Source organism: Pristiophorus japonicus, chromosome 15, assembly GCF_044704955.1.
Source record: "Pristiophorus japonicus isolate sPriJap1 chromosome 15, sPriJap1.hap1, whole genome shotgun sequence".
In the NCBI taxonomy this organism is placed as follows: Eukaryota; Metazoa; Chordata; class Chondrichthyes; family Pristiophoridae; genus Pristiophorus; species Pristiophorus japonicus.
This window is the reverse complement of record NC_091991.1, coordinates 162,374,844-162,400,199: the sequence shown is the minus strand read 5'-3', so window position 1 is coordinate 162,400,199 and position 25,356 is coordinate 162,374,844. Positions and strand designations below refer to the sequence as shown.

General features: G+C 43.9%; 1 protein-coding gene across 2 annotated transcripts; it reads right to left on the bottom strand.

Moving 5' to 3' along the window:
* Positions 1–285: 285 nt before the first annotated feature.
* Positions 286–10,280, bottom strand: LOC139280500 (NADPH oxidase organizer 1-like). 2 transcript variants are annotated; one of them, XM_070899982.1, is made up of 8 exons: positions 10,179–10,280; positions 9,897–9,977; positions 9,729–9,804; positions 8,230–8,410; positions 7,068–7,270; positions 4,880–4,987; positions 3,521–3,638; positions 286–3,102 (listed from the first exon to the last, which is right to left on the bottom strand). In XM_070899982.1, the coding sequence occupies exons 1-8, from the start codon at positions 10,239–10,241 to the stop codon at positions 2,424–2,426; spliced, it is 1,509 nt and encodes a 502-aa protein (XP_070756083.1). In that variant the 5' UTR covers positions 10,242–10,280; the 3' UTR covers positions 286–2,423. The 2 variants fall into 2 exon arrangements, with proteins under 2 accessions (XP_070756083.1, XP_070756084.1); XM_070899983.1 differs by lacking the exon at positions 4,880–4,987.
* Positions 10,281–25,356: the final 15,076 nt, after the last annotated feature.

The window sequence follows — 25,356 nt, the reverse complement described above, 5'->3', positions numbered from 1 at the left end:
ACATGGGACTGAATTGGAATGTATCTTCCTCATTAATCAACGGAGTATAATTTTTTGGCACAGTAAATTACAGGAATCTAGGTCGCAAAACTGTGTGGTGGATGTAAAGTTTTTTTCCAAGAAAATGAAGATGTTCACACATGCAGTAAATAAATGATGAATATCAATATGCACCATATACTTTTAAAATGTTTATTACATTTTTGAATAACAGTAGTACAGAATTGTTTTGAAATGTTTACAAATAAAAATATACAGCGAATATAGCTGAATTAGAAAACCAGTTGTATCTTAAAAGCAAAGGATACGATTCAGAGAGATACAAATTACTGTAATTATTGCTCCATGCTACACATAGAAAACATCTAGTTACATGTCTTAATATAAGTTGGTGATAGATAATAAAACAGCACTTCTTTCCATTATGGAAAATACAGTGTATTCAAATTTCAATGCAACAGCTGATTGCTAAATTATAAATTTTAGTTTTGATTTTCTTTCTCATCTGGGCCCTGTGTAGAGGTGGGACAGATATACCAGATAGACTCAGTCACCCTTCTTGATATCTTTACACTAACAGTATGCAATACTACTGTAGAAATTTCAGCACGACTGAGTGAGCTCTTATTTTCTGGTCATAATCCTTTACTGACATTTTTTTAAATGATAATTCTCGGGATGAGGGTGCTGCTGGCAAGGCCGGCATTTATTGCCCACTTGTGGTTGCCGTGAACCACATTTGAGAGTTGCATGACCCTACACAATGCTCATTATGAAATTATACGAGTGTGTAAGGGTTACCTGCCACTTATCAGGCAATAAATACAATCCAACTGAAGAATTTGAGCAGACAATGTAGTAATTCGTATGTTTTTGTTTCTTTGTGACACTACTTAAGGATTGAAAAATGAACCCTGCCGAGTAGGAATTGCGTACATTTAGCAGAACTAATCTTCAAATTAATAAAATCGTGGCAACTTTGGCAACCAATCTTTTTCGGAGATAAAAACTGCAGCTTCTGCATTCCATTACAAAATGAAATATTGTTTACGTGAAGACAAAACGTTTTTTGGTTGAGTGACCTCAGAATATTTAAAGTCAATCAAGTTGGGACCTTTGAACTGTACATCTTGATAATATTTCTTGATGCTGTGATCTTGGAGGTATTTTGGGTATCAGATTTGGGACATCATCATCATAGGCAGTCCCTCGGAATTGAGGAAGACTTGCTTCCACTCTAAAAATATATATGAGTCCTTAGATGGCTGAACAGTCCAATACGAGAACCACAGTCCCTGTCACAGGTGGGACAGACAGTCGTTGAGGGAAAGGATGGGTGAGACTGGTTTGCCGCACGCTCTTTGCGCTGCTTCATACAGCTGAGGGCTTTGCTCGGCTGCTTCTGAGGGTAGTTAAGAATCAATGGTGTTGGTGTGAGAACAGACCAGCAGAATGTTCTTTTGTCTGGAGCCCTTTATACACAGCCAGCAGTACTAACTGGTTTGGTAAGAAAACAATCCAGCTACTGCAATCTCTTAAAACAATCTAAAGCACCAGACACAAACGTTGTTTGTTCAGCTCTGATGTCTGATTTACACCCCACCCGATTTTTAGCTCCATTGAAGTGAATGAACCGTAAAATTATAAGGGGACAAACATTGGTATTAAATGTTCCATTATCATCGCAGGTTCCTTCCGTTATTGCATATAGTTCTCTGAACATTTTAGCACAATGCTGGTGTCATTGTGGATCCGATGACTACAAATTCCCTTTACCGTGACACAGCACATTGAGATTTTGACGAGATGCATTTAGCTAAATGCTCCAACAAATATGGCGGTTGATATTCATTTTAAAATCCCATTAAAAACACCTTACAATATTTCCCTTAAAGGTCATGCCAAACAAAATTCAAATCACAATGTCCCTAATTCAGAATTTAGTTTAATACATTTCAAAATTAATGTATATTGGATTATTTTATTAATAAAATGAATATAATTAATGATGCTTATTTGGCCTTTATGATGTGTGCACTGAAAATGATCATTCCTCTGGTCAACACATTGTGCTATTGTCTAGCATGATCCTATACAACGTTCATTATGAAATTATACGAGTGTGTAAAGCAAACCTGCCAATTATCAGGAAAGAAATACAATCTAACTGAAGAATTTGAGCAGACAATGTAGTAATTCGTATGTTTTTGTTTCTTTGTGACACTATTTAAGGATTGAAAAATGAACCCCGCCGAGTAGGAATTGCGTACATTTAGCAGAACTAATTTTCAAACTAATATAACCGTGGCAACTTCGGCTACCAATTTTTTTTTGCATACCATTACAAAATGAAATATTGTTTGAGTAAAAACAAGACGTCCTTTTGTGCCGATATTTTGGTTGAGTGACCTCACTATTTAAAGTCAATCAATTTGTGATCTCAGAACCGTGTTCTTGGTGACAGTTGTACACCTTGATAATATTTCTTGACGCTGTGGCCTTGGAGGTATTTTAGGTATCAGATTTGTAACAGAACTTCCTCCACCTGCGGAAGCTTCCGGGCTGTATTTCAAGTCTACCTTTTCCTCACCGGAATCAAGACTTTTGGACTTGCCTGGAGAAGCCTCAGTTTGGTTCTTCTCAAACAGTCTTGATATATCAGCAGAGCCTCGACGAAGGTTGTAACTCTCTGTCAAACTGCTGTTCTCAGATAAATGTGACTTGCCTGAACTTACAGTGGACATGCCAACGCCCTCCTCACTCAAGCTTTCTGGCCTGCTTTCTAACTCATCTGGATTGGGAAGGCTCAAATCATCTTTATCTATAGTTTGGTCAGGCAAGCAGTTGGTAGACTTTGATTTTTGCTTATCCAGTGAATTGTTGACATCCATGATATCTGAGGTTGAGAGATTATTGTTGACTTCGTATCTATGCCCTTTTGGCTGTAAGTTATTTGACTGAATTGGTGAATTTTCAACAGTCTCAAGGAGATTCGGGGTGGACCTATATCTGTCTGCCTTGGTGAGAATGTGAAGTTTTGAATGAGGGTTTCTGTATGGCTGGAGATAAAGAGATGGGACGTACCCAGATTGTCCATCATACCTATTGATCAAGATTACTTAAGTTAGTCTTCAAGTTGTTTTGCATTTTTCAAAATGTACATTGGTAGACTTAATTCTTTATACATTTCTGATACCAGATACAGTATATTTAGTATAAATTCTGTTGAAGTTAAATTCTCTCAATTGAAAACCTTCGAAGACCTGTTGCAATTTCTTATTTAGCTAGTTTTAGATATAACAAAGTTGCTCTTGAAATTGAATATTTGCATAGTAAATAACATTTAAAGCAATTCTATTGTGCTACAAATTTTAAATCAGTATTTTTGCTACTTTCTCAGTCCAATTTAAAAAAAATGTTAAGGTGCAATTAAAGCACGTGACTTGTGGATGTCATACACCATGTGTTATTTAACACTACTGGTTAAGGAACAAGTGACTAACAATAAAGAAGGACAAACCTGATAATCCACCATCCATCACTGAATTTTTTCAAGACTTCGACTATGACACCTACATGCATGGATAGTTCATCATCATCTTTTGCTTCATAGCTTTTAACAGCATAATACTGGTCGTCTAAATTCACAGAGGACAAACAAAAGGTCAACCATTTAAAAAAATATATTTAACATTGCAAAATAATTATTGGAAATCTAGCCAGATGCACCCCTGTGCTCATCCCCCCTCTCATGTGGAGCGGTAGGTTGGTGCCTGAAGGCTGCTGGTGTCATCTTGGTCCGAATCTGAGGTCAAAGGTGAAACAGCATAAGTGGCACCCTTGCTAATCTGCTAGTTGCCAGGCAAAGTGCAGATCAGAGGCACAGTGCTCCAATGTGGTGAGGGTGACTTCTAATGTAGTGAAAGTGACCTCCGAGGTTGCGGAAATCACCTGCTAACTCCTGAAAGAAAATTCTCAAGACAAGTAGTGTCAGCAAGAGTCTTTCCCTTAGGCAAGGAAGCAGGAGTGAGGTATGAGTATATATGTGATTTTTTTTCAAATGTTAGTTGTTCAACTCGCTCAATGACTGCTTCGCTCTCACTTTGCTTTCACAGGCGAGGTTCAAGAAGCTCGTGAATCACGTGCACAGCCAATAAAAGAACATAACATAAGAAATAGGAGCAAGAGTAGGCCATTCGGCCCCTTGAGCCTGCTCTTCCATTCAATGAGACCATGGCTGATTTTTTTACCGCAACTCCACTTTCCTGCACTATTCCCATATCACTTGATTCCCTTAATATCCAAAAATCTATCGATCTCCATCTTGAATATACTCAATGACTGAGCCTCCACAGCCCTCTGGGGTAGAGAATTTAAAAGATTCCCCACCCTCTGAGTGAAGAAATTTCTTCATCTCAGTCTTCATTGGCCGACCCCTTATTCTGAGACTGTGACCCCCTCCTGGTTCTCGACTCCCCAGCTAGAGGAAACATCCTCTCTGTTAAGCCCTATAAAGGCTGCAACATCAGGTTAAAAAGCCTGTTGATAGCTTATAAATGAGCTCTCAAATACTTTAATTAGGTTGCCTGCCTCTCCCAAGTGGGTCTCTGGCGCGCTGACTAACACGTCGGAGTTAAAGGTGGAAGTTGATGGTTTCCGAATGCGCTGTCAATATCAGTGATTTTAACAGCCCACTCCTTCCAAATGTCTCGTCAATATAAAAATTACGGCCAATGATTTTATCTCTAATTGTGCCATACCAGATCAATGGAGTGAATGTTCATGCTGTCAGAAAATTTAACATGCAGTTTTTAAATGGAACATTGCAGTTTCAATATTAAATGCTAGAAGTGGTGCTTAGACGCACTCCATAACTTACCGTCTGCTTCACTGTTGATAATTGACGGGGCAGAGTTAAGGCACTTTTTGAGATAGGGAGCTGGAAACCAGGCTAATTGCTTCTCATCGTTCTCCACAAGCCACCACCCTACAACAGAAAGGTAGCAGGACCATTAGGGTAAGGAGTTTGCCCACATCAAACGTTTATTCCTTTTAAATCTATTTCCTACTATTAATAAAATCAAATTTAAAATATTGTGTTGGTATAAAAACTTAGGAACTACAAAATAACACAATGCTGGTTTTGCAATTGAAGAGTTCAATAGCTGTACTATTACAGAGGAACAGTTAGCAGAATCAAACTCGTAAATCAGTTGGGGTTTATGTTGTAGTTGGAGCTCTCAATTTAACTAAATCAGTGAGCTGCTGTGCCGCATTTTATCAGTTCTCTGTGTCTAACTGCAGCATAAAACACACTGGATCAGATAACCACAAACGGCAGTTATATTTTCTAACAAATTGTTGGATTCTTGAGAAGTTATGTAGAAAATAAATTGCAAACATCCTACCACAATCTTTTTTTAATTCATTGACAGATTCCATTGACTCTGGATCAGTTCCTATAGAGTAGAGGGTAGCCAATGTAACCCCACTTTTTAAAAAAGGAGGGAGAGAGAAAACGGAATTATAGACCCGGTCAGCCTGACATCGGTAGTGGGTAAAATGATGGAATCAATTATTAAGGATGTCATAGCAGCGCATTTGGAAAGAGGTGACATGATAGGTCCAAGTCAGCATGGATTTGTGAAAGGGAAATCATGCTTGACAAATCTTCTGGAATTTTTTGAGGATGTTTCCAGTAGAGTGGACAAGGGAGAACCAGTTGATGTGGTATATTTGGACTTTCAGAAGGCGTTCCACAAAGTCCCACACAAGAGATTGATGTGCAAAGTTAGAGCACATGGGATTGGGGGTAGTGTGCTGACATGGATTGAGAACTGGTTGTCAGACAGGAAGCAAAGAGTAGGAGTAAATGGGTACTTTTCAGAATGGCAGGCAGTGACTAGTGGGGTACCGCAAGGTTCTGTGCTGGGGCCCCAGCTGTTTACACTGTCCATTAATGATTTAGATGAGGGGATTAAATGTAGTATCTCCAAATTTGCGGATGACACTAAGTTGGGTGGCAGTGTGAGCTGCGAGGAGGATGCTGTGAGGCTGCAGAGCGACTTGGATAGGTTAGGTGAGTGGGCAAATGCATGGCAGATGAAGTATAATGTGGATAAATGTGAGGTTATCCACTTTGGTGGTAAAAACAGAGAGGCAAACTATTATCTGAATGGTGACAGATTAGGAAAAGGGGAGGTGCAAAGAGACCTGGGTGTCATGGTACATCAGTCATTGAAGGTTGGCATGCAGGTGCAGCAGGCGGTTAAGAAAGCAAATGACATGTTGGCCTTCATAGCAAGGGGATTTGAGTACAGGGGCAGGGAGGTGTTGCTACAGTTGTACAGGGCATTGGTGAGGCCACACCTGGAGTATTGTATACAGTTTTGGTCTCCTAACCTGAGGAAGGACATTCTTGCTATTGAGGGAGTGCAGCGAAGGTTCACCAGACTGATTCCCGGGATGGCGGGACTGACCTATCAAGAAAGACTGGATCAACTGGGCTTGTATTCACTGGAGTTCAGAAGAATGAGAGGGGACCTCATAGAAACATTTAAAATTCTGACGGGGTTAGACAGGTTAGATGCAGGAAGAATGTTCCCAATGTTGGGGAAGTCCAGAACCAGAGGTCACAGTCTAAGGATAAGGGGTAAGCCATTTAGGACCGAGATGCGGAGGAACTTCTTCACCCAGAGAGTGGTGAACCTGTGGAATTCTCTACCACAGAAAGTTGTTGAGGCCAATTCACTAAATATATTCAAAAAGGAGTTAGATGAGGTCCTTACTACTAGGGGGATCGAGGGGTATGGCGAGAAAGCAGGAATGGGGTACTGAAGTTGAATGTTCAGCCATGAACTCATTGAATGGCGGTGCAGGCTAGAAGGGCCGAATGGCCTACTCCTGCACCTATTTTCTATGTTTCTATGTTTCTAATAGTTGACCCCCCCACCCCCTCATGTGAACATAGCAATTTGAAAATCTACGTCTCTTCAAATGAAATAAGGGATTTACTACCTGCCCGTGTGATATCCTGGAGAAAGCTGAAGTTAGTCCCAAAAGTTTACCTGATGGGTTCTTGGTTATAACATCAACGATTTCATCCTCCAACACCTTAAACGGCCTTTTCTTGGTATCTTTTGTTTCATAGGCTGTTATGCACTTGTAATTCTCTGAAGCAACCGGTTGTGTGATGTCCTGGCCAAAGGTTCTGCCTGGACGCCTCCAAGTATTTCCCTTCCGCTCAACTTCAGACGGCATGATAATAATACTAGAGCAAAAGAAAAAAGGGGAGAAAACATTTCGAGGGAGAAATTCATTATAGCCCAGGAATGAGTGGTACCTTTAGAAAAGTTTGACATTTCGCGCCAGGCACTAATGAATCACGCTGCATGCAAAATTAAGTCTCATTGCTCAAAGAAAGGATTGGAGTTCTAAATTAAGTACTAATGGCCTGGCTCAGTAGCATAAGACTCAAAGCGCTAAGCAATGTCAGGTGCAGTCTAATCGCAAGTCATATTTGCCACAGGCTCTTTCCAGTTCTTAAAGGGGAGGTTCATTGATGCTGCAGAACCTCACTCTAGTGTAGCAGTTTGATGTGTTGCGAGAATAAAAATTTCACTTTTGTGTAGCCACAACATTCCAGAGACTAAACAATCATTACATGACAGAATTTAACTCTTGCATGATCTCAAACTGACAAGGAAATAGTGAAGCAGCACTAACTTCACAGTTGTGACTCATTACTAATGATCCCTTTAAGTAGCGTCCCTGGAGCTGGCATCCACCTGCTTGATACCTCCTCTCCCTGTTGTTGTCAGGGCGAGGCGCTAAGGCAGGGGGCGACAATGAATTTTGCAGATCAGGCATCCAGTGAGCATTACACATTCACTGACATCATGATCCGCCTGGTACGGAGGTCCCCGGCACCAACTCATAGCAGCAGTGCCACGGAGTGGCCAGATTTGGCATGCTTGGCTGGATTCACCTCGCCGTGGTGCTACTGCCTCAGTGCCCCATTAGCGCTCCCGCTAGGCGCTAATTTGCAGGCGTGAAGGCACGAATTGTTTTTTTTAAAAACAAGACTGAATCATCCATAGGAAGTTGACGTTTTGAGATCTGATTTGACTATAGATGGTCAAGCAGAGTGAAATTTTGACACTGCAATTGTTTGACTCCAAGAAACCCTTTGGTAAGACTGAGATGACCTCACCGCTGCCTTGTGCTTACCTGTCTGAGGGGAAAGAAGGCGCCAGGTCCTTGTTAGTGGGGAAGAAGAACTGGACAACTTCCTGGTCCTCGGAGATCTTAGCGCCACATCTCAATAAATGGTTGCAGTATTTCTCCAGCATTCGGATTCTCAAGACTGATTTACTTATTCGGGTCTGTATTCTTTCCTTCCCAGAAATGTCTACAAGACAAATAGAATTAGAATATTTGAAGTCAATGGGAATCAAGGGGAAATCTCTCCACTGGCTGGAGTCATACCAAGCACAAAAGGAAGATGGTTGTTTTTATTGGAGGCCAATCATCTCAGTCTCAGGACATCGCTGCAGGAGTTCCTCAGGGCAGTGTTCTAGGCCCAACCATCTTCAGCTGCTTGATCAATGACCTTCCCTCCATCATAAAGCCAGAAATGGGAATGTTTGCTAATGATTACGCAGTGTTCAGTTCCATTTGCAACTTCTCAGATAATGAAGCCATCTATGGCTGCATGCATTAAGGCTTGGACAACAGTCATGCTTGGACCACACAAGTTCCAGGAAATGACCATCTCCAACAAGAGAAAGTCTAATCACCGCCCCTTGACATTCAATGAAATTACCATTGCCGAATCTCCCACCATCAACATCCTGGGGTGGGTGTGGGGTCACCATTGACCAGAAACTTAACTGGACCAGCCACATAAATACAGTGGATACAAGAGCAGGTCAGAGGTTAGGTATTCTGTGACAAGTGAATGTCCTCCTGACTCCCCAAAGCCTTTCCACCAACAAAAAGGCACAAGTCAGGAGTGTGATGGAATACTCTCCACTTGCCTGGATGAGTGCAGCTCCAACAACACCCAAGAAGCTCGACACCATCCAGGACAAAGCAGCCGCTTGATTGGTACCCCCATCCACCACCTTAACATTCACTCCCTCCACCACCACCACCAGATGCACTGCAGCAACTCGCCAAGGCTTATTTTGCAGCACCTCCCAAACCCACCAACCTAGAAGAACAAAGGCAGCAGGTGCATGGGCACGCTGCCATCGTCACATTCCCCTCTAAAATCATACACCATCCTAACTTGGAAATATATCACTGTTCCTTCATCGTGCGGTGTCAAAATCCTGGAACTCCCTCCCCAGCAGCACTGCGGAGACACCTTCAACACATGGATTGCAGGATTCAAGAAGGCGGATCACCACCACCTTCTCGAGGACAATTAGGGATGGGTCACATCCCGTGAACAAATAAATACAAACTTCACATCCTGAACCCAAGGTTTCAAAGCGTTATATTCTTTAATAGGCAATGTATTTTGGTTTACAGGTGTGGAATGTTTCCAGGTAATGTTAGGTTTGTAACGTTGTCTCATGAATTATCATAAATTTTTCGTTTTGTTAATAAAGAGCAAAAGCAAAAACGCAGTAATCTGACCTTTCAGTAAGGGTTTAATCTATGTTTCTTGTGTTACAGTTTAGCTGCTTTTGCGTTTTAAAACAAATTTACAGTCGTCTTACCTTCGAATCTGGGTAGAATTCGATCAGACTTTTTAATGCGTCCAGCTTCCAGCGGGAATTTCATCACAATCGTTCTCTGTTATTCAAATAACAATGATATTTAAACACACACTTTGCTCAATGGAAATAATGTCGATTAAAAAGATATCAGGTTTTAAATCTACTTACATGGAGTTTCTTAAACTCTTCAAACGTCCTGTACACAATAACATCATTTTGATCGGACCACAGAACTGATGAGAGGTAGGTCTGTTCATTAAACAAAAAAATAAATGGACAAGTTGGACATAAAATACCAACATGAAGTGGACAGAACTCAGAGAAACGAACATATGAAATCAACATGGGGCAAGAGAAGAATTGCACTTGATGCTTGAATAATACAACACAGGAAAAAAAATTACAATATTGCCATTACATCTAGTGTTAAACAGCTCTAAAATCGGTCACCTTTCCCTTCTTAAGTTGCATTAATCCAATAATGTGGACGTGCAGCGGGAACCGCTTGTTCATGTTGTCTGAGGGCTGCTGTTCGCTGCGAGCTCTCCGGGTTGTGTGTGTGGGTTTAAGCAGAGCATCGACCTGGGATCGCTTTTCTATATATAAGGACACGAGCAGTCCCACCGCCAGCCTCCCACATCCCGTTGATGACAGCACACCACAGCAATCTCAGTCTTCACATTACCAGCGGCACACCTAGCCAGAGATTACGCGCATCTATTTTTAGCTGTTCGGAATTTCCAGCCGCGACATCATCTTTCCAAATTCTGGACAGTACTGTCTCAGCATGTCCTTGAACAGGGTCTTCAAGAATTAAAGATTCATCCCCAGAACATTGCTGCGAGGAACCTGGGAGAAAAACATTTAGAGGAGTTGTTTTTTTCATTTTCTTTGCACACCTCTAGTTATTATTTATAAACATATTGGGGAGGGGAAAAGGCTGTTTGGCTGACAGTGTACGCAAATTGGCTGCCACATTTCCCACGTCACAACAGTGATTACACTCCAAATAAGTACTTAATTGGCTGTAAAGCGCTTTGAGACGTCCAGTGGCCGTGAAAGCCGCTATATAAATGCAAGTCTTTTAAAATTGGGAATTAAAGCGTCTGTTTGCTTTCTAATTGGTGTGGGAAGGTAGTGTGATATGAGCATGGACTCTCGCCTCTGAGTCAGAAGGCTGTGGGTTCAAAGTCCACTCCACAAACTTGAGCACATAAATCTAGGCAGAGGGAGTGCAGTGCTGAGGGAATGCTGCGCTGTCAGAGGTGCTGTCTTTCGCATAAGACGTTAAACCGAGGCCCCGTCTGCTCTCTCAGGTGGATGTCAAAGATCCCATGGCACTATTTTGAAAAAGAGCAGGGGAGTTACCCCGGTGTCCTGGCCAATGTAAGGGGTGGTTTGTAGAGGATCAGCTTTCCCTTCTGACCTTATATGAGCGGTTCCGAATCGCTCCCACACCCTTGGTTCGAGACACTGGAATTATGAAGGGACTGTGACAGACTTGGAGAGACAATCGGTTTCAAGGTAGGAAGCAGGTATGACTTTATTGTGTTTAAAAAGAAGTAAAAGGCACACATTTAATAACACACAGACCAATACACACTGAGGGGTACACCACATTGAATAAAATGTCAAATTACAGCCTGTGCGGAAAAGAATACAGCTTAAACTCTAAATGAGGTAAAGAGGAGAATGCAGATACATTTACACAAGTTATCCCAGCCTCCCCCCTCCCAATTCCCCTGACTAACTAAGTTATAGCTCTGAGGGTTCAGGGGCTATGCTCACCAATCCCTTTAGACAGTTGCCGGTGAATCACGGTTTCGGGGTTCACTGCACTTGGCCTTCTAGGCGAGTCGCACCCCGGACAGAGGAGAGGACTTCGGACTGCGTAATCTTCGGTTGGTGTGCGTCCGTTGATGCGCTAAGTTGCGTTTTGGATGTATGGGGTAAGTACCCACTTTCTTTGGTTAGGAATAGTTTTAGTTAGTCCCTTTTGGTAATTTCTCCCCTGATGAGTCGTTCAGAAGTAGATTGTAGAGTGGTTGTCAATTTGGTTGCTGACAACCTTCCGTTTCGTGGGCCTCGTGCTCGGTCAGTTCCTGATGAATTCTGGTAGTTTCCTTCACTATTCCATTTCTTCGCTGTAGAGGAAGCAGGCTGCTTGTGTCTGTGTCTGTGTCTGTGTTCCCGTCTGTGTCCTTGTTCGAGTCTGTGTCTGTGTTCCCATCTGTGTCCTTGTTCGAGTCTGTGCGAGTTCCAGTCTGTGTTCTGTTCGAGTCTGTGTAAAACTGGGGGATAGATATATCCCCAAAAAAGGCTCCGTTATCTCCCATCAAATCTCTTGGGCTCTGTTTAAACTGTTCTGTCCATTGATTTTCAAATGTCTCCTTTGTCAGCAGTAACTCGATTAGGGTGTGAGAATGTACTATCACTGGTTTTGCATTGTTTTAGGATTGTCCAGTTTCCTGACCATGATTTCTATTGTGCTTGATTGGGTAATTCAATTATCTCTTAGGGGGTGAATAGCCTGGGATCCTTAATACATGAATTTGCTTCAGAGGTTGGCCCCACCTCCTGTATTTGGTAACTCTTTTTCGCAGCCAAAATGTTGTAGAATCTTAAAATTGATATGCTCCTTCCCATAGATGTTTGGGGATCTCAAGCTTCTGTAATTTAGGTCCATTTTGAATTCCCTTTCCTATGAGTCCAAACACTGGGGGGGGGGGGGGGGAGTCTCCATGAATGCATCCCCTTTTATCCCCCGCAGGCTTTGTCTGCCCCTTTAAACCCATTTTAAAAGCCCAGAAAGGGATTCTTCTCCTCTGCAGGGGAAAGGTACCTGGAATCTTTGCGAGATATTGGTAAATTCTACACCAATATTTGTCCCTCACTCAACATCACAAAAAACAGATTATCTGGTCATTATCACATTGCTGTTTGTGGGAGCTTGCTGTGTGAAAACTGGCTGATGCATTTCCCACATTACAACATTGACTTCACTTCAAAAAGTATTTAATTGGTTGCGAAGTGCTTTTGGATGCCCTGAGGTCGAGAAAGGCACTGCATAAATGCAAGTCTTTTTACATCGGATGACCAATGGCCAGAGCAAGGTGTGTGAGCGATGGGAGGCAAGAAGTCATGTGCTGAAACCTCCAGGAATACAAGCAGAGTTGGCGACCTTGGTCCTCGATGCTAAATGCACCTGGGAGGTGGCAATGAGTGACAGGGGCCAATAAAGTTCTCAAGTTACATACCCTGCTTTTGCTCAGGGTGGTAATCCTAGCTGGGGCAATGATGGAGTCACTGCAATTGACATCAGTGTTCCTGGGTTAGGGAAGTCTACCAGAGTTCCCAGTCCTGATTTGTATAAATAACCTATGCTGCAAAAGGCATGTGTATGACTTTGGACGAGGATTGAATTGAGCTGGGTTATGGTGTCCCCTACTGGCATATTTACTTTTGCATGTACCAAAATAGGGGACATGCATCTTAGATAGTCACTATAAATCCAATAAGGAAATCAGGAGAAACTTCTTTACCCAGACAGTGATAAGAATCTGGAACTTGCTATCACAGGGAGTAGGTGAAGCAAATTGCACAGATATTTGTGGAATCTAGATAAGCACATGACGGAGAAAGGAATAGAAGGATTGCATTTTAGCACTGAGACCCACTGAGTAACATATCACCCAGCACGTTTCTGATTGGTGCTGCGATAGCTCTGCTTATTATCATCTCAAGGCCCCTGGCTTTGGTAATTAACTACTGAAGCATGAAAAGTTGCTTGTGACAAATTGCTGCAATAGAAAATATGTGACTTTCCATCAAATATCACTGTGAAAGATTCTGAAAATTCTTAAACCTTGAAGACATTTATCTCTCCAAGAAAAGGGTGTTCGTTTATCCACTATCATCACTCCAATTCTTTGACAATTTTTGCTTGGTACCCTGGAGGGATGTAGTAAAAGTCCACACATTACATATGTTCAAAACATTAGACATTAAATCTTGCTGAAGTTGGGCATCTCACAGCATCACCCGTTAGGTAGCCTGTACTCTTCAGCCCCAAAACCTTCTGTGCCTGAACTTGCTGGCAGTGTGAGCTGATAACCAGGCACCTGGGAGCTTAGTGAACAGCGGGACCAACAGTCTGTCTCCTTAACCAATGGGATTTAAGGATTGAGAAAGAAAAAGAGGAACGAGGGAGAAGAAGGGTGAATTAGAGTCAAATTGGGCACAGAAAGAGAAATAAAGGGCTGAAGTTTTACTTTGAAGCGTTTGTGGCTTTGTGAGTGGGTGGGCAGTTAAAAGCGCTGAAATTGACAGTGCAACAGCACCTTTAACTCGGGCGTGTTAGTCAGCGGGCCAGAGACCCGCTCGGGAGGGGCGGGTGATCTAATTAAAGCAGTTTAGAGTTCGTTAAGTGGCTATTAACAACCTTTTTAACCTGATGTTGCAGCTTTTACTGGCTTACCACAGGATTCCCGGGTTTGCTGAACTTGGCCAGTGAAAGCAGAGAGCAAAGTGGCCATTGTGGGAGTTGAACAATTGAGCTAAATAAACATAGAAACATAGAAACATAGAAAGTAGGTGCAGAAGTAGGCCATTCGGCCCTTCGAGCCTGCACCACCATTCAATATGATCATGGCTGATCATGCAACTTCAGTACCCCATTCCTGCTTTTTCTCCAAACCCCTTGATCCCTTTAACTGTAAGGGCCACATCTAACTCCCTTTTGAATATATCTAACGAACTGGCCTCAACAACTTTCTGTGGTAGAGAATTCCACAGGTTCACAATTCTCTGAGTGAAGGAATTTCTCCTCATCTCAGTCCTAAATGGCTTACCCTTTATCTTTAGACTGTGACCCCTGGTTCTGGACTTCCCCAACATCGGGAACATTCTTCCTGCATCTAACCTGTCCAATCCCATCAGAATTTTATATGTTTCTATGATATCCCCTCTCATTCTTCTAAATTCCAGTGAATATAAGCCTAGTCGATCCAGTCTTTCTTCATATGTCAATCCTGAATCCTGCCATCCCAGGAATCAGTCAGGTGAACCTTTGCTGCACTCCCTCAATAGCAAGAATGTCCTTCCTCGGATGAAGAAACCAAAACTGCACATAATACTCAAGATGTGGTCTCATCAAGGCCCTGTACAACTGCAGTAAGACCTCCCTGCTCCTATACTCAAATCCCCTCGCTATGAAGGCCAGCATGCCATTTGCTTTCTTTACTGCCTGCTGTACCTGCATACCTACCTTCAACGACTGATGTACCATGACACCCAGGTCTCGTTGCACCTCCCCTTTTACTAATCTGTCACCATTCAGATAATAATCTGCTTTCCTGTTTTTGCCACCAAAGTGGATAACCTCACACTTATCCACATTATACTGCATCTGCCATTCATTTGCCCACTCACCTAACCTGTCCAAGTCCCCCGTCAGCCTCCTAGCATCCTCCTCGCAGCTTGCACTGCCAGATAGCTTAGTATCATCAGCAAACTTGGAGATATTACATTCAATTCCTTCGTCTAAACCATTAATGCAAAGTGTAAATAGATGGGATCCCAGCACTGAAGCCTGCGGCACCCCACTAGTCACTGCCTGCCATTCTGAAAAGGACCCGTTTATTCCCACTCTTTGCTTCTTGTCTGCCAACCAGTTCTCTATCCACATCAATACATTACCCCCAATACCATGTGCCTTAATTTTGCACACTAATTTCTTGTGTGGTATTTTGTCAAAAGCCTTTTGAAAGTCCAAATACACCACATCCACTGGTTCTCCCTTGTCCACTCTACTAGTCACATTCTCAAAAAACTCCAGAAGATTTGTCAAGCATGATTTCCCTTTCATAAATCCATGCTGACTTGGACCGATCCTGTCACTGCTTTCCAAATGCGCTGCTATTACATCTTTAATAATTGATTCTAGCATTTTCCCCACCACCGATGTCAGGCTAACCGGTCTATAATTCCCTGTTTTCTCTCTCCCTCTTTTTTTAAAAAGTGGGGTTACATTAGCTACCCTCCAATCCATAGGAACTGAACCACAGTCCATAGAATGTTGGAAATAACCACCAATGCATCTACTATTTCTAGGGCCACTTCCTTAAGTACTCTGGGGTGTAGACTATCAGACCGTAGGGATTTATCGGCCTTCAGTCCCTTCAATTTCCCTAACACCATTTCCTGACTGATAAGGATTTCCCTCAGCTCCCCCTTCTCGCTAGACCCTCGATCCCCTCGTATTTTCGGCAGGTTATTCGTGTCTTCCTTAGTGAAGACAGAACCAAAGTATTTGTTCAATTGGTCTGCCATTTCCTTGTTCTCCATTATGAATTCCCCTGATTCTGACTGCAAGGGACCTACATTAGTCTTCACTAATCTTTTTCTCTTCACATATCTCTTGCAGTGTTTTTATGTTCCTGCAAGCTTACTCTCATACTCTATTTTCCCCCTCCTAATTAAACCCTTAGTCCTCCTCTGCTGAATTCTAAATTTCTACCAGTCCTCAGGTTTGCTGCTTTTTCTGACCAATTTATATGCCTCTTCCTTGGATTTAACACTTTCCCTAATTTCCCTTGTTAGCCACGGTTGAGCCACCTTCTCTTTTTTATTCTTACACCACACAGGAATGTACAATTGTTGTAGTTCATCCATGTGATATTTAAAAGTCTGCCATTGCCTATCCACCGTCAACCCTTTAAGTATCATTCTCCAGTCTATCCTAGCCAATTCACCTCTCTTACCGTCGAAGTTTCCTTTCTTTAAGTTCAGGACCCTAGTCTCTGAATTAACTGTGTCACTCTCCATCTTAATGAAGAATTCTACCATATTATGGTCACTCTTCCCCAAGGGGCCCCGCATGATCAGATTGCTAATGAATCCTCTCTCGTTACACAAGACCCAGTCTAGGATGGCATGCTCTCTAGTTGGTTCCTCAACATATTGGTCTAGAAAACCATCCCTTATACACGCCAGGAAATCCTCCTCCGCAGTATTGCTACCAGTTTGGTTAGCCCAATCAATATGCAGATTAAAGTCACCCATGATGACTGTTGTACCCTTATTGCACGCGTCCCTAATTTTCTGTTTGATGCCATCCCCAATTTCCCTCCTACTGTTTGGTGGTCTGTACACAACTCCCACTAACGTTTTCTGCCCTTTTGGTGTTTTGCAGCTCTACCCATATAGATTCCACATCATCCACGCTAATGCACTTCCTTACTATTGCGTTAATCTCCTCTTTAACCAGTAATGCTAACCCACATCCTTTTCCTTCCTGTCTGTCCTTCCTGAATATTGAATACCTCTGGATGTTGAGTTCCCAGTCTTGGTCACCTTGGAGCCATGTCTCCGTAATCCCAATTACATCATCTCCGTTAACTGCTGTCTGCGCAGTTAATTCATCCACCTTATTACAAATGCTCCTTGCATTGAGATTCAGAGCCTGGAGGCTTATTTTTTGAACACTCTTTGTCCTTTTACAATTATGTTGTAATGTGGCCTTTTTGATTTTGCCCTTGATTTCTCTGCCCTCCACTCTTGCTTTTCTCCTTCCTACCTTTTACTTCTGCCCCCTTTTTACTTCCCTCTGCCTCCCTGCATAGATTCCCAACCCCCTGCCTTTTTAAATAAATACATAAATACTCAAACGTTACACCTGCTTCCTTGCCTAAGGGTGGTCAGGTTCAGTTTGATTGTTAATCCTTTGCGAATAAACCTTCGCTAATAAACCAGCTAGTTCCTTACAGCAAAAGTGTAACTGTGAATTCTTAAGCAAAGAATGCACTTGCTGACAGCATTTGTACTGAGAGTTTGCTTTCAGGAATTTGCAGGTGATTTCTACAACTTCGGAAGTCACTCTCACTACTTTGGAGCATTGTGCCCCTGATGCACTTTACCTGGCATCTATCAGATCAGCATGTGTACCGCTTACACCGTTTTACCTTGGACCTCAGATTCAGACCAAGATGAGCCCCAGCAGAAACATCACCCACAGCCTTCTCCTCTCCAACCTACCGCTCCACAGGAGAGAGGGGATCAGCACAGGGATGCACCATGCTGGAGGCGATATGCCCAACACACGACGTACAGGCAGAGGATGAGTTTCCTGGACAGTACGTCAGGAGGCTCCGGCTATTGCGCCAGGTCATCGCAGACATTTGTGGCTTGCTGGAGCAAGACCTGCTGCCCAGAGGACCTGGTGTACATGCCTTACCAGTGGCTGTCAAAGTCAATACCGCCCTCAGTTACTTCACCTCAGGCTCCTTCCAGGGACCTTCAGCAGTCATTTCCAGGATCTCGCAGTCAGCCACCCATCCAGGTGACCGATACCAGGCACTTATGTGAACTTTGCCACTGATGAAGCCAGTGTTACGGAGCGGGCGCTCGGCTTTGCAGCTCTGGCTCGCTTCCCATAGGTGCAGGGCATCATCGAATGCACACACATGCCCGTCAAGGTATCCCATCATTACCCAGAAGTGTTTGTGAACCGGAAGGGCTTCCACTCCCTCAATGCGCAACTCGTCTGCAACCATAAAAAGATCATCGTGCGCGTGTGCCAGATTCCCAGGGAGCTGTCATGACTCATCCTTCACCAGTCCGCCCTCCCTCAGCTCTTCGCACCTCCAACTTACTGGCTGCTTGGAGTCGCAGGCTATCCACTGAAGACGTGGCTGATGATGCCCTCGAGGAGGCCAAGCAATGAGGCCGAAGAGCACTACGATCAATGCCAGATGATGATGAGATATGTAATAGAGCAAGCTCTAGGCATGCTGAAGATGCTTGGACAGACCTGGAGGAACCCTTCAATATGCACCAGCCAGGGTCTCCAGAATCATCGCGGTGTTTTGCGCTCTGCACAACAAAGCGCAACAGCAAAGATTGGTGCTGCAGGGGGCACACAGTGCAGAGCCTCTTCGGATGAGAAGGAGGATGAGGAGGAGGAGCAGGAGGAATACGAGGAGGAGGAGGAACCTAAAGTGGACAAGGCATCAGCAGCGGAGCACATTGCTTTCTGGGAGGCCCGAATTAGTTAAGTTGAATCAACACTCACTCACTCACCCACTCTCACACTCACGGGTGCACTCACTCTCACACTCACTTACTCACCCACTCTCACACTCACTCACACACCCACTCACTCACCCACTCACTCACTCACATTCACTCTCCCACTCACTCACTTACTCACTCTGATGTTGGGGAAGTCCAGAACCAGGGGACACAGTCTAAGGATAAGGGGTAAGCAATTTAGGACTGAGATGAGGAGAAACTTCTTCACTCAGAGAGTTGTTAACCTGTGGAATTCCCTGCCGCAGAGAGTTGTTGATGCCAGTTCATTGGATATATTCAAGAGGGAGTTAGGTCTGGCCCTTACGGCTAAAGGGATCAAGGGGTATGGCGAGAAAGCAGGAAAGGGGTACTGAGGTGAATGATCAGCCATGATCTTATTGAATGGTGGTGCAGGCTTGAAGGGCCGAATGGCCTACTCCTGCACCTATTTTCTATGTTTCTGTGCACTCATATGGCACCCAGAGGCTGAATCAACTTTCCCCTCACCATCCTCGCCCGCCACCACCACCACCAGAAAGCAGTCCTAAAATGACCAAACTATTCCTGTCACTTACACCCATTGATCGAGGTTAAGTAATGCCTTACCATTCACCAACTGACAAGACCACTTACTAGGCAGAAGGCAAAAATGGACAGAACGGGGAAGTGGATCAAAGAAATAATTTTCGATGGCTCATAACTTCAACAGAAACTTAACCCTCTAACATTTTATAACACACCCATGTGCATACCTTTGTGCATCTCCAATTGTGTCTTCTTTCTCTTCCTACAGCTCATACGAGGTCCAGCCCCTGTGGCTTCAGCAGAGGTAGAGGCAGGCTGCTCCCTTCCCTGCTCTGACTGCTTCGACACTTTTGGCGGACGCCCTCTGGGAATTGGAGCCTGTGAGGGCCCTGCCAAAGACTACTCCTCCTGCAACTGTGCAGGAGTAGACTCGGCCACCGGGATGCGAGGCAACATGTGGGGCTTTCCCGTTCTGTCCATTTTTGCCTGTTGCCTGGCAAGTGGTCTTCTCAGTTGAAATGAATGGTCATCATAGGCAGTCCCTTGGAATCGAGGAAGACTTGTTTCCACTCTAAAAATGAGTCCTTAGGTGGCTGAACAGTCCAATACGAGAACCACAGTCCCTGTCACAGGTGGGACAGATGGTAGTTGAGGGAAAGGGTGGGTGGGACTGTTTTGCCGCACGCTCTTTCCGCTGCCTGCACTTGATTTCTGCATGCTCTCAGCGCCCTCCTGGATGCACTTCCTCCACTTAGGGTGGTCTTTGGTCAGGGACTTCCAGATGTCAGTGGGGAATGTTGCACTTTATCAGGGAGACCGTACTTAACCTCAATCAATGGTGTATGTGACAGGAATGATTTGGTCATTTTGGGGGGAGAGGGGCAATGGGGGAGAAGTGGGAGTGCTTTAAGCAGAGCCCCCACTTCCATGTTTCCTCTCACATCATCCCTCTCATTGCCCACCCGTCCTCCTGTGAGCAAGAAGCTGGAGAGCACTTTGCTGCACATCAGTGGGGCGATTAAGGGCCAACTCTAGGTTTCTATCCTTCCGAGATATGGCTGCAATCAGAGTCTGCAAGTTGATGTTCACAGTAAGCATGCACTGGTTCGACTGGCGCATTTGATGCTCCATGCACCCTTCCATTGTGGTAGTGCCTTTATGTCAAAGTAAGCCTTTAATGATATACATGTGACACTTGAGCTATCAGTGATTTTCCTTTTGAAACGCCCTCTCATTGATCAGATCAGATCTAACGGCCGGAACGTTCTTTACCTTGGCGGGTCTTGTGTGGCCGGTTCCTCTGGCGGGTCGCGACCCTGCTGCTGGCTCCATCCCACTGTAGAAAATGAACTTGAGTGTCATATCTCCAAGTTTGCAGATGACACTGGGTGGCGGTGTGAGCTGTGAGGAGGATGCTAAGAGTCTGCAGGGTGACTTGGATAGGTTAGGTGAGTGGGCAAATGCATGGCAGATGCAGTATAATGTGGATAAATGTGAGGTTATCCACTTTGGTGGCAAAAACATGAAGGCAGAATATTATCTGAATGGCGGCAGATTAGGAAAAGGGGAGGTGCAATGAGACCTGGGTGTCATGGTACATCAGTCATTGAAAGTTGTCATGCAGGTACAGCAGGCGGTGAAGAAGGCAAATGGTATGTTGGCCTTCGTAGCTAGTGGATTTGAGTATAGGAGCAGGCAGGTCTTATTGCAGTTGTATAGGGCCTTTTGAGGCCTCACCTGGAATATTGTGTTCAGTTTTGGTCTCCTAATCTGAGGAAGGACGTTCTTGCTATTGAGGGAGTGCAGCAAAGGTTCCCGAGAAAGCAGGACTGACATATGAAGAAAGACTGGATCGACTAGGCTTATATTCACTGGAGTTTAGAAGAATGAGAGGGGATCTCATAGAAACATATAAAATTCTGACGGGACTGGACAGGTTAGATGCAGTAAGAATGTTCCCGATGTTGGGGAAGTCCAGAACCAGGGGTCAGAGTCTAAGGATATGGGGTAATCCATTTAGGACCGAGATGAGAAGAAACTTCGTCACTCAGAGAGTTGTTAACCTGTGGAATTCTATACTGCAGAGAGTTGTTGATGCCAGTTCGTTAAATATATTCAAGAGGGAGTTAGATATGGCCCTGATGGCTAAAGGGATCAAGGGGTATGGAGAATATTGTGTTCCCAACACAGATGAGGCTGCACACAGGGAGGTTAAAGTAACAGTGACCTCAGTCTTTATTCAGACACTCCAGAGCGAGGAACAGGCCTTAGGGGACAGCTTATATACAGTACTCCCAAGGGATGCTCGGATCCCTTGGGACTTCAGGGGATGAGCTCCCTGGTGGCGGAACATGGGGGTGCATGCTTTACAGATACACAACCGAGAGAAAGCAGGAAAGGGGTACTGAGGTGAATGATCAGCCATGATCTTATTGAATGGTGGTGCAGGCTCAAAGGGCTGAATGGCCTACTCCTGCACCTATTTTCTATGTTTCTCTGTTACCTTAATGGGGCCTATTAAGCCCAGCCACTGCGTTACCCGGCCGAATTAGAAGGAACGAGTCTTGTGACATCATTCATGATGCATTTTAATTCAGGATCCTTAAAGAGACCATGGCCACATTAAATTTTAATTTTAATCTAACATAAGGGGCTGGAATTTTATCAGCATTTCCGCCCGGTTTCTTGGCGGTATTCCTATTTTTTGGTCAAAGTGTTCTGCCGGCGGTTTCGAAATACCGCTGGGGAGCGGACTGCCGGTGCGCAACATTGGAAAAACCGCTTCTGCCTGGGAATGGGAGCGGTGTTCCCTAGTTGCTGAAAAAAACACCGCCCAGAAGAAACCAGCCGGAGAAGTGATGGTGGGTAAAAAAATCCGGAAAAAAAAGGTAAGTGAAAGCTAATTTTTACATTCTTTTGCAGCGAATCACTGGAAAAGGATCCTGTGAATGTTTCAGATTTTTGTTTTTTGGAAAATTATTTTTTGTGTTTTCCTCCCTCTCTAGGCCCAACTCACAGCCTCAGGCTAAATTTTGAGTAAATACCACTCAATTTGATCGTGTTTTCTGTCGAGAATTTGCGTGGAAGACCAATTTTTCCTGCCGACCGGAATTTTTTCCATTTTTGATCAATTTCCCGCCGGTCTTAATTGAATAATCTTAGCGGTTTTTTTGGGCGGCAATCCGGCAGTGGCGATTTTTGATCAAATTCCAGCCCGGGGTGTTGAATCTTTACTGTACATTAATATAATAAAAGTTATATATGAGTGACAAAGAAATATTTAAATAATATTATCATTAAGTAATATGACTCCATCTACAAATACAATCAAGAACATAATTAAGGAAGTACCTTAATTGGGAAGTTATTGATGCTTTAGCACAAATCAATAGACTTTTGTGTCAGTAACCGGTACAAATAAAAAATGTGTTTGTATAGGAAATACATAAAATTAAGCAGATTTTAAATGTAATTGTAAAGGGGTGGATTTACAATCTTGTGCAAGTTCAGTGGAAGAGCTGCGGAATCCCTGACAAACAGTGTAAGTGGCACTTACAATGTGTTTCTGGGATTTCTGCAGCTCTTTCATTGAAATAAACAATGGACAGGTGAGAGAACCTCTGCAGAAATTCACCCTAATGTCTCAGGCTGAAAAATTTATTTAGTTATAGTCAAGGACTGAAAGCAAATTGAACCAGTGGAATGAGTGATGAGAATGAAATTGTTGATGATTTGATTTGACATGTAACTGAATAATCACAGTATACTGTGAGAAAAACCTGACCAGAAACAACACAAAAGTCTTGGAGCGGAAGGATCAAGGCCCAGATAAAAGGGCGTGGCAGATCGGGAGGAGCCAGCTGCTGCAGGGACAAAAAGTTTTTAAAAATCGGAATCGAAGTGTGACGTCACAGCCAAGCGGATAAGTGATTGGCTGGTAGATTGGTGAGCATTTTTCTTTTCTTTAAGAAACCTTTGGTATTGTTATAAGTTAGGAACTGCAAATTAAATTGGCTGTTTGCTGAGTAGCGGCTGGGCGTGTTTTGCTAAGGTTTAGAGTTTAGTTCTACTCGATAGTTGTGAGTGTAACTAGAGGCTTGGCAGGGCAGTTCAGTCCCGTGGATTGCATATCCTATGACATGTAGGAAACCCTGGATGCTTCACGCAGCCGGGATGACCACATGTGCAGGAGGTGTCTCCAGCTGCACCAACTCGAGCTCCGTGTTTTGGAGCTTGAGCAGAGGCTGGAGTCACTGCGATGCATCCGCGAGACTGAGAGCTACATGGATAGCACGTTTCTAGAGGCGGTCACCCCTCAGCTTAAGAGTTTGCAGGCAGATAGGGATTGGGTGAACCCTGGACAGAAGAGGAGGACTAGGCAGGTAGGACAGGAGTCCCCTGAGTCCATCTCGCTCTCCAACCAGTATTCTCTTCTGAGTAGCGGTGAAGGCGATGGTGGCTCTGGAGAGTGCAGCCAGAGCCAAGTCCATGGCACCATGGGTGGCTCAGCTGCACGGGGAGGGGGGGGGGTTGGAAGAAGAATGGGGTCCTCAGCTGCACGGGGAGAGGTGGGGTAGGAAGAAGAATGGAAGAGCTATAGTTGTAGGGGATTCGATAGTCAGGGGAGCAGACAGGTGATTCTGCAGCCGCAGACGTGACTCCAGGATGGTATGCTGCCTCCCTGGATGTCACTGAGCAGCTGCAGGGCATTCTGGGGGGAGAGGGTGAACAGCCAGAGGTCATGGTCCACATCGGTACCAATGACATAGGTAGGAAAAGGAATGAGGTCCTGCAGGCAGAGTTTAGGGAGCTAGGAGAGAGATTAAAAACAAGACCTCAAAGGTAGTAATCTCCAGATTACTCCCAGTGCCACGAGCTAGTGAGTACAGAAATAGGAGGATAGAACAAATGAATACGTGGCTGGAGAGATGGGAGGGCTTTAGTTTCCTGAGGCATCGGGACCGCTTCTGGGGGAAGTGGGACCTGTACAAGCCGGACGGGTTGTACCTCAACAGAACCGGGACCAATATCCTCGTGGGGGGGGTTTTGCTAGTGCTGTTGGGGAGGGTTTAAACTAGCTTGGCAGGGGGATGGGAACTTGAAAATAGATTCAGGAGGGAGGGGAATAAAGCTGGAATTAGAAAGCAAAAATAAAGAAAATGAGTTTGAAGGAGAGACGAAACAAGCAGGAAAAAAGGGTAAAAAAACCAAATTTAAAGGCACTTTGTCTAAATGCACATAGCATTTGTAACAAAATAGATGAGTTGACGGCACAAATTGAGACAAATGGGTATGATCTGATAGCCATTACAGAGACGTGGTTGCAAGGTGACCAGGACTGGGAATTAAATATTATGGGGTATTTGACAATCCGGAGGGACAGACTGAAAGGAAAAGGAGGTGTGATAGCTCTATTGATAAAGGATGGAATCACTGCAATAGTGAGAAATGATATTGGCTCAAATGATCAGGATGTTGAAACAGTTTGGGTGCAGATAAGGAATAATAAGGGGGAAAAGTCACTGGTGGGCGTAGTCTATAGGCCCCCTAACAGTACCCACTCTGTTGTTCGGCACATAAACCGGGAAATAGTGGGGGCTTGTAAAAAGGGAACAGCAATAATCATGGATAATTTTAACCTCCATATTGATTGGGCAAATTAAATTGGTCAGGGCAGCCTTGAGGATGAGTTCATAGAGTGCGTAAGGGATGGGTTCCTTGAGCAGTATGTAATGGAACCAACCAGGGGGCAGACTATCTTAGATCTAGTCCTGTGTAATGAGACAGGACTAATATACAATCTCCTAGTAAAGGATCCCCTTGGAATGGGTGATCATAGCATGATTGAATTTCAAATTCAGATGGCGGGTGAGAAAGTTGGATCTCTAACCAGCGTACTAAGCTTAAATAAAGGAGACTACAAAGGTATGAGGGCAGAGTTAGTAAAGTGGACTGAGAAAATAGAGTAAAGTGTTGGACGGTTGATGAACAGTGACGTACATTTAAGGAGATATTTCACAACTCAAGAAAAATA

Coding starts and splice junctions, on each gene's coding strand:
- LOC139280500 (XM_070899982.1), bottom strand. CDS start 10,241: ATGAACAAGCGGTTCCCGCTGCACGTCCACATTATTGGATTAATGCAA. Junction 9,805..9,896: donor AAGAGTTTAAGAAACTCCAT/GTAAGTAGATTT, acceptor TTTGAATAACAG/AGAACGATTGTGATGAAATT. Junction 7,271..8,229: donor CCTTCTTTCCCCTCAGACAG/GTAAGCACAAGG, acceptor CTTTTGCTCTAG/TATTATTATCATGCCGTCTG.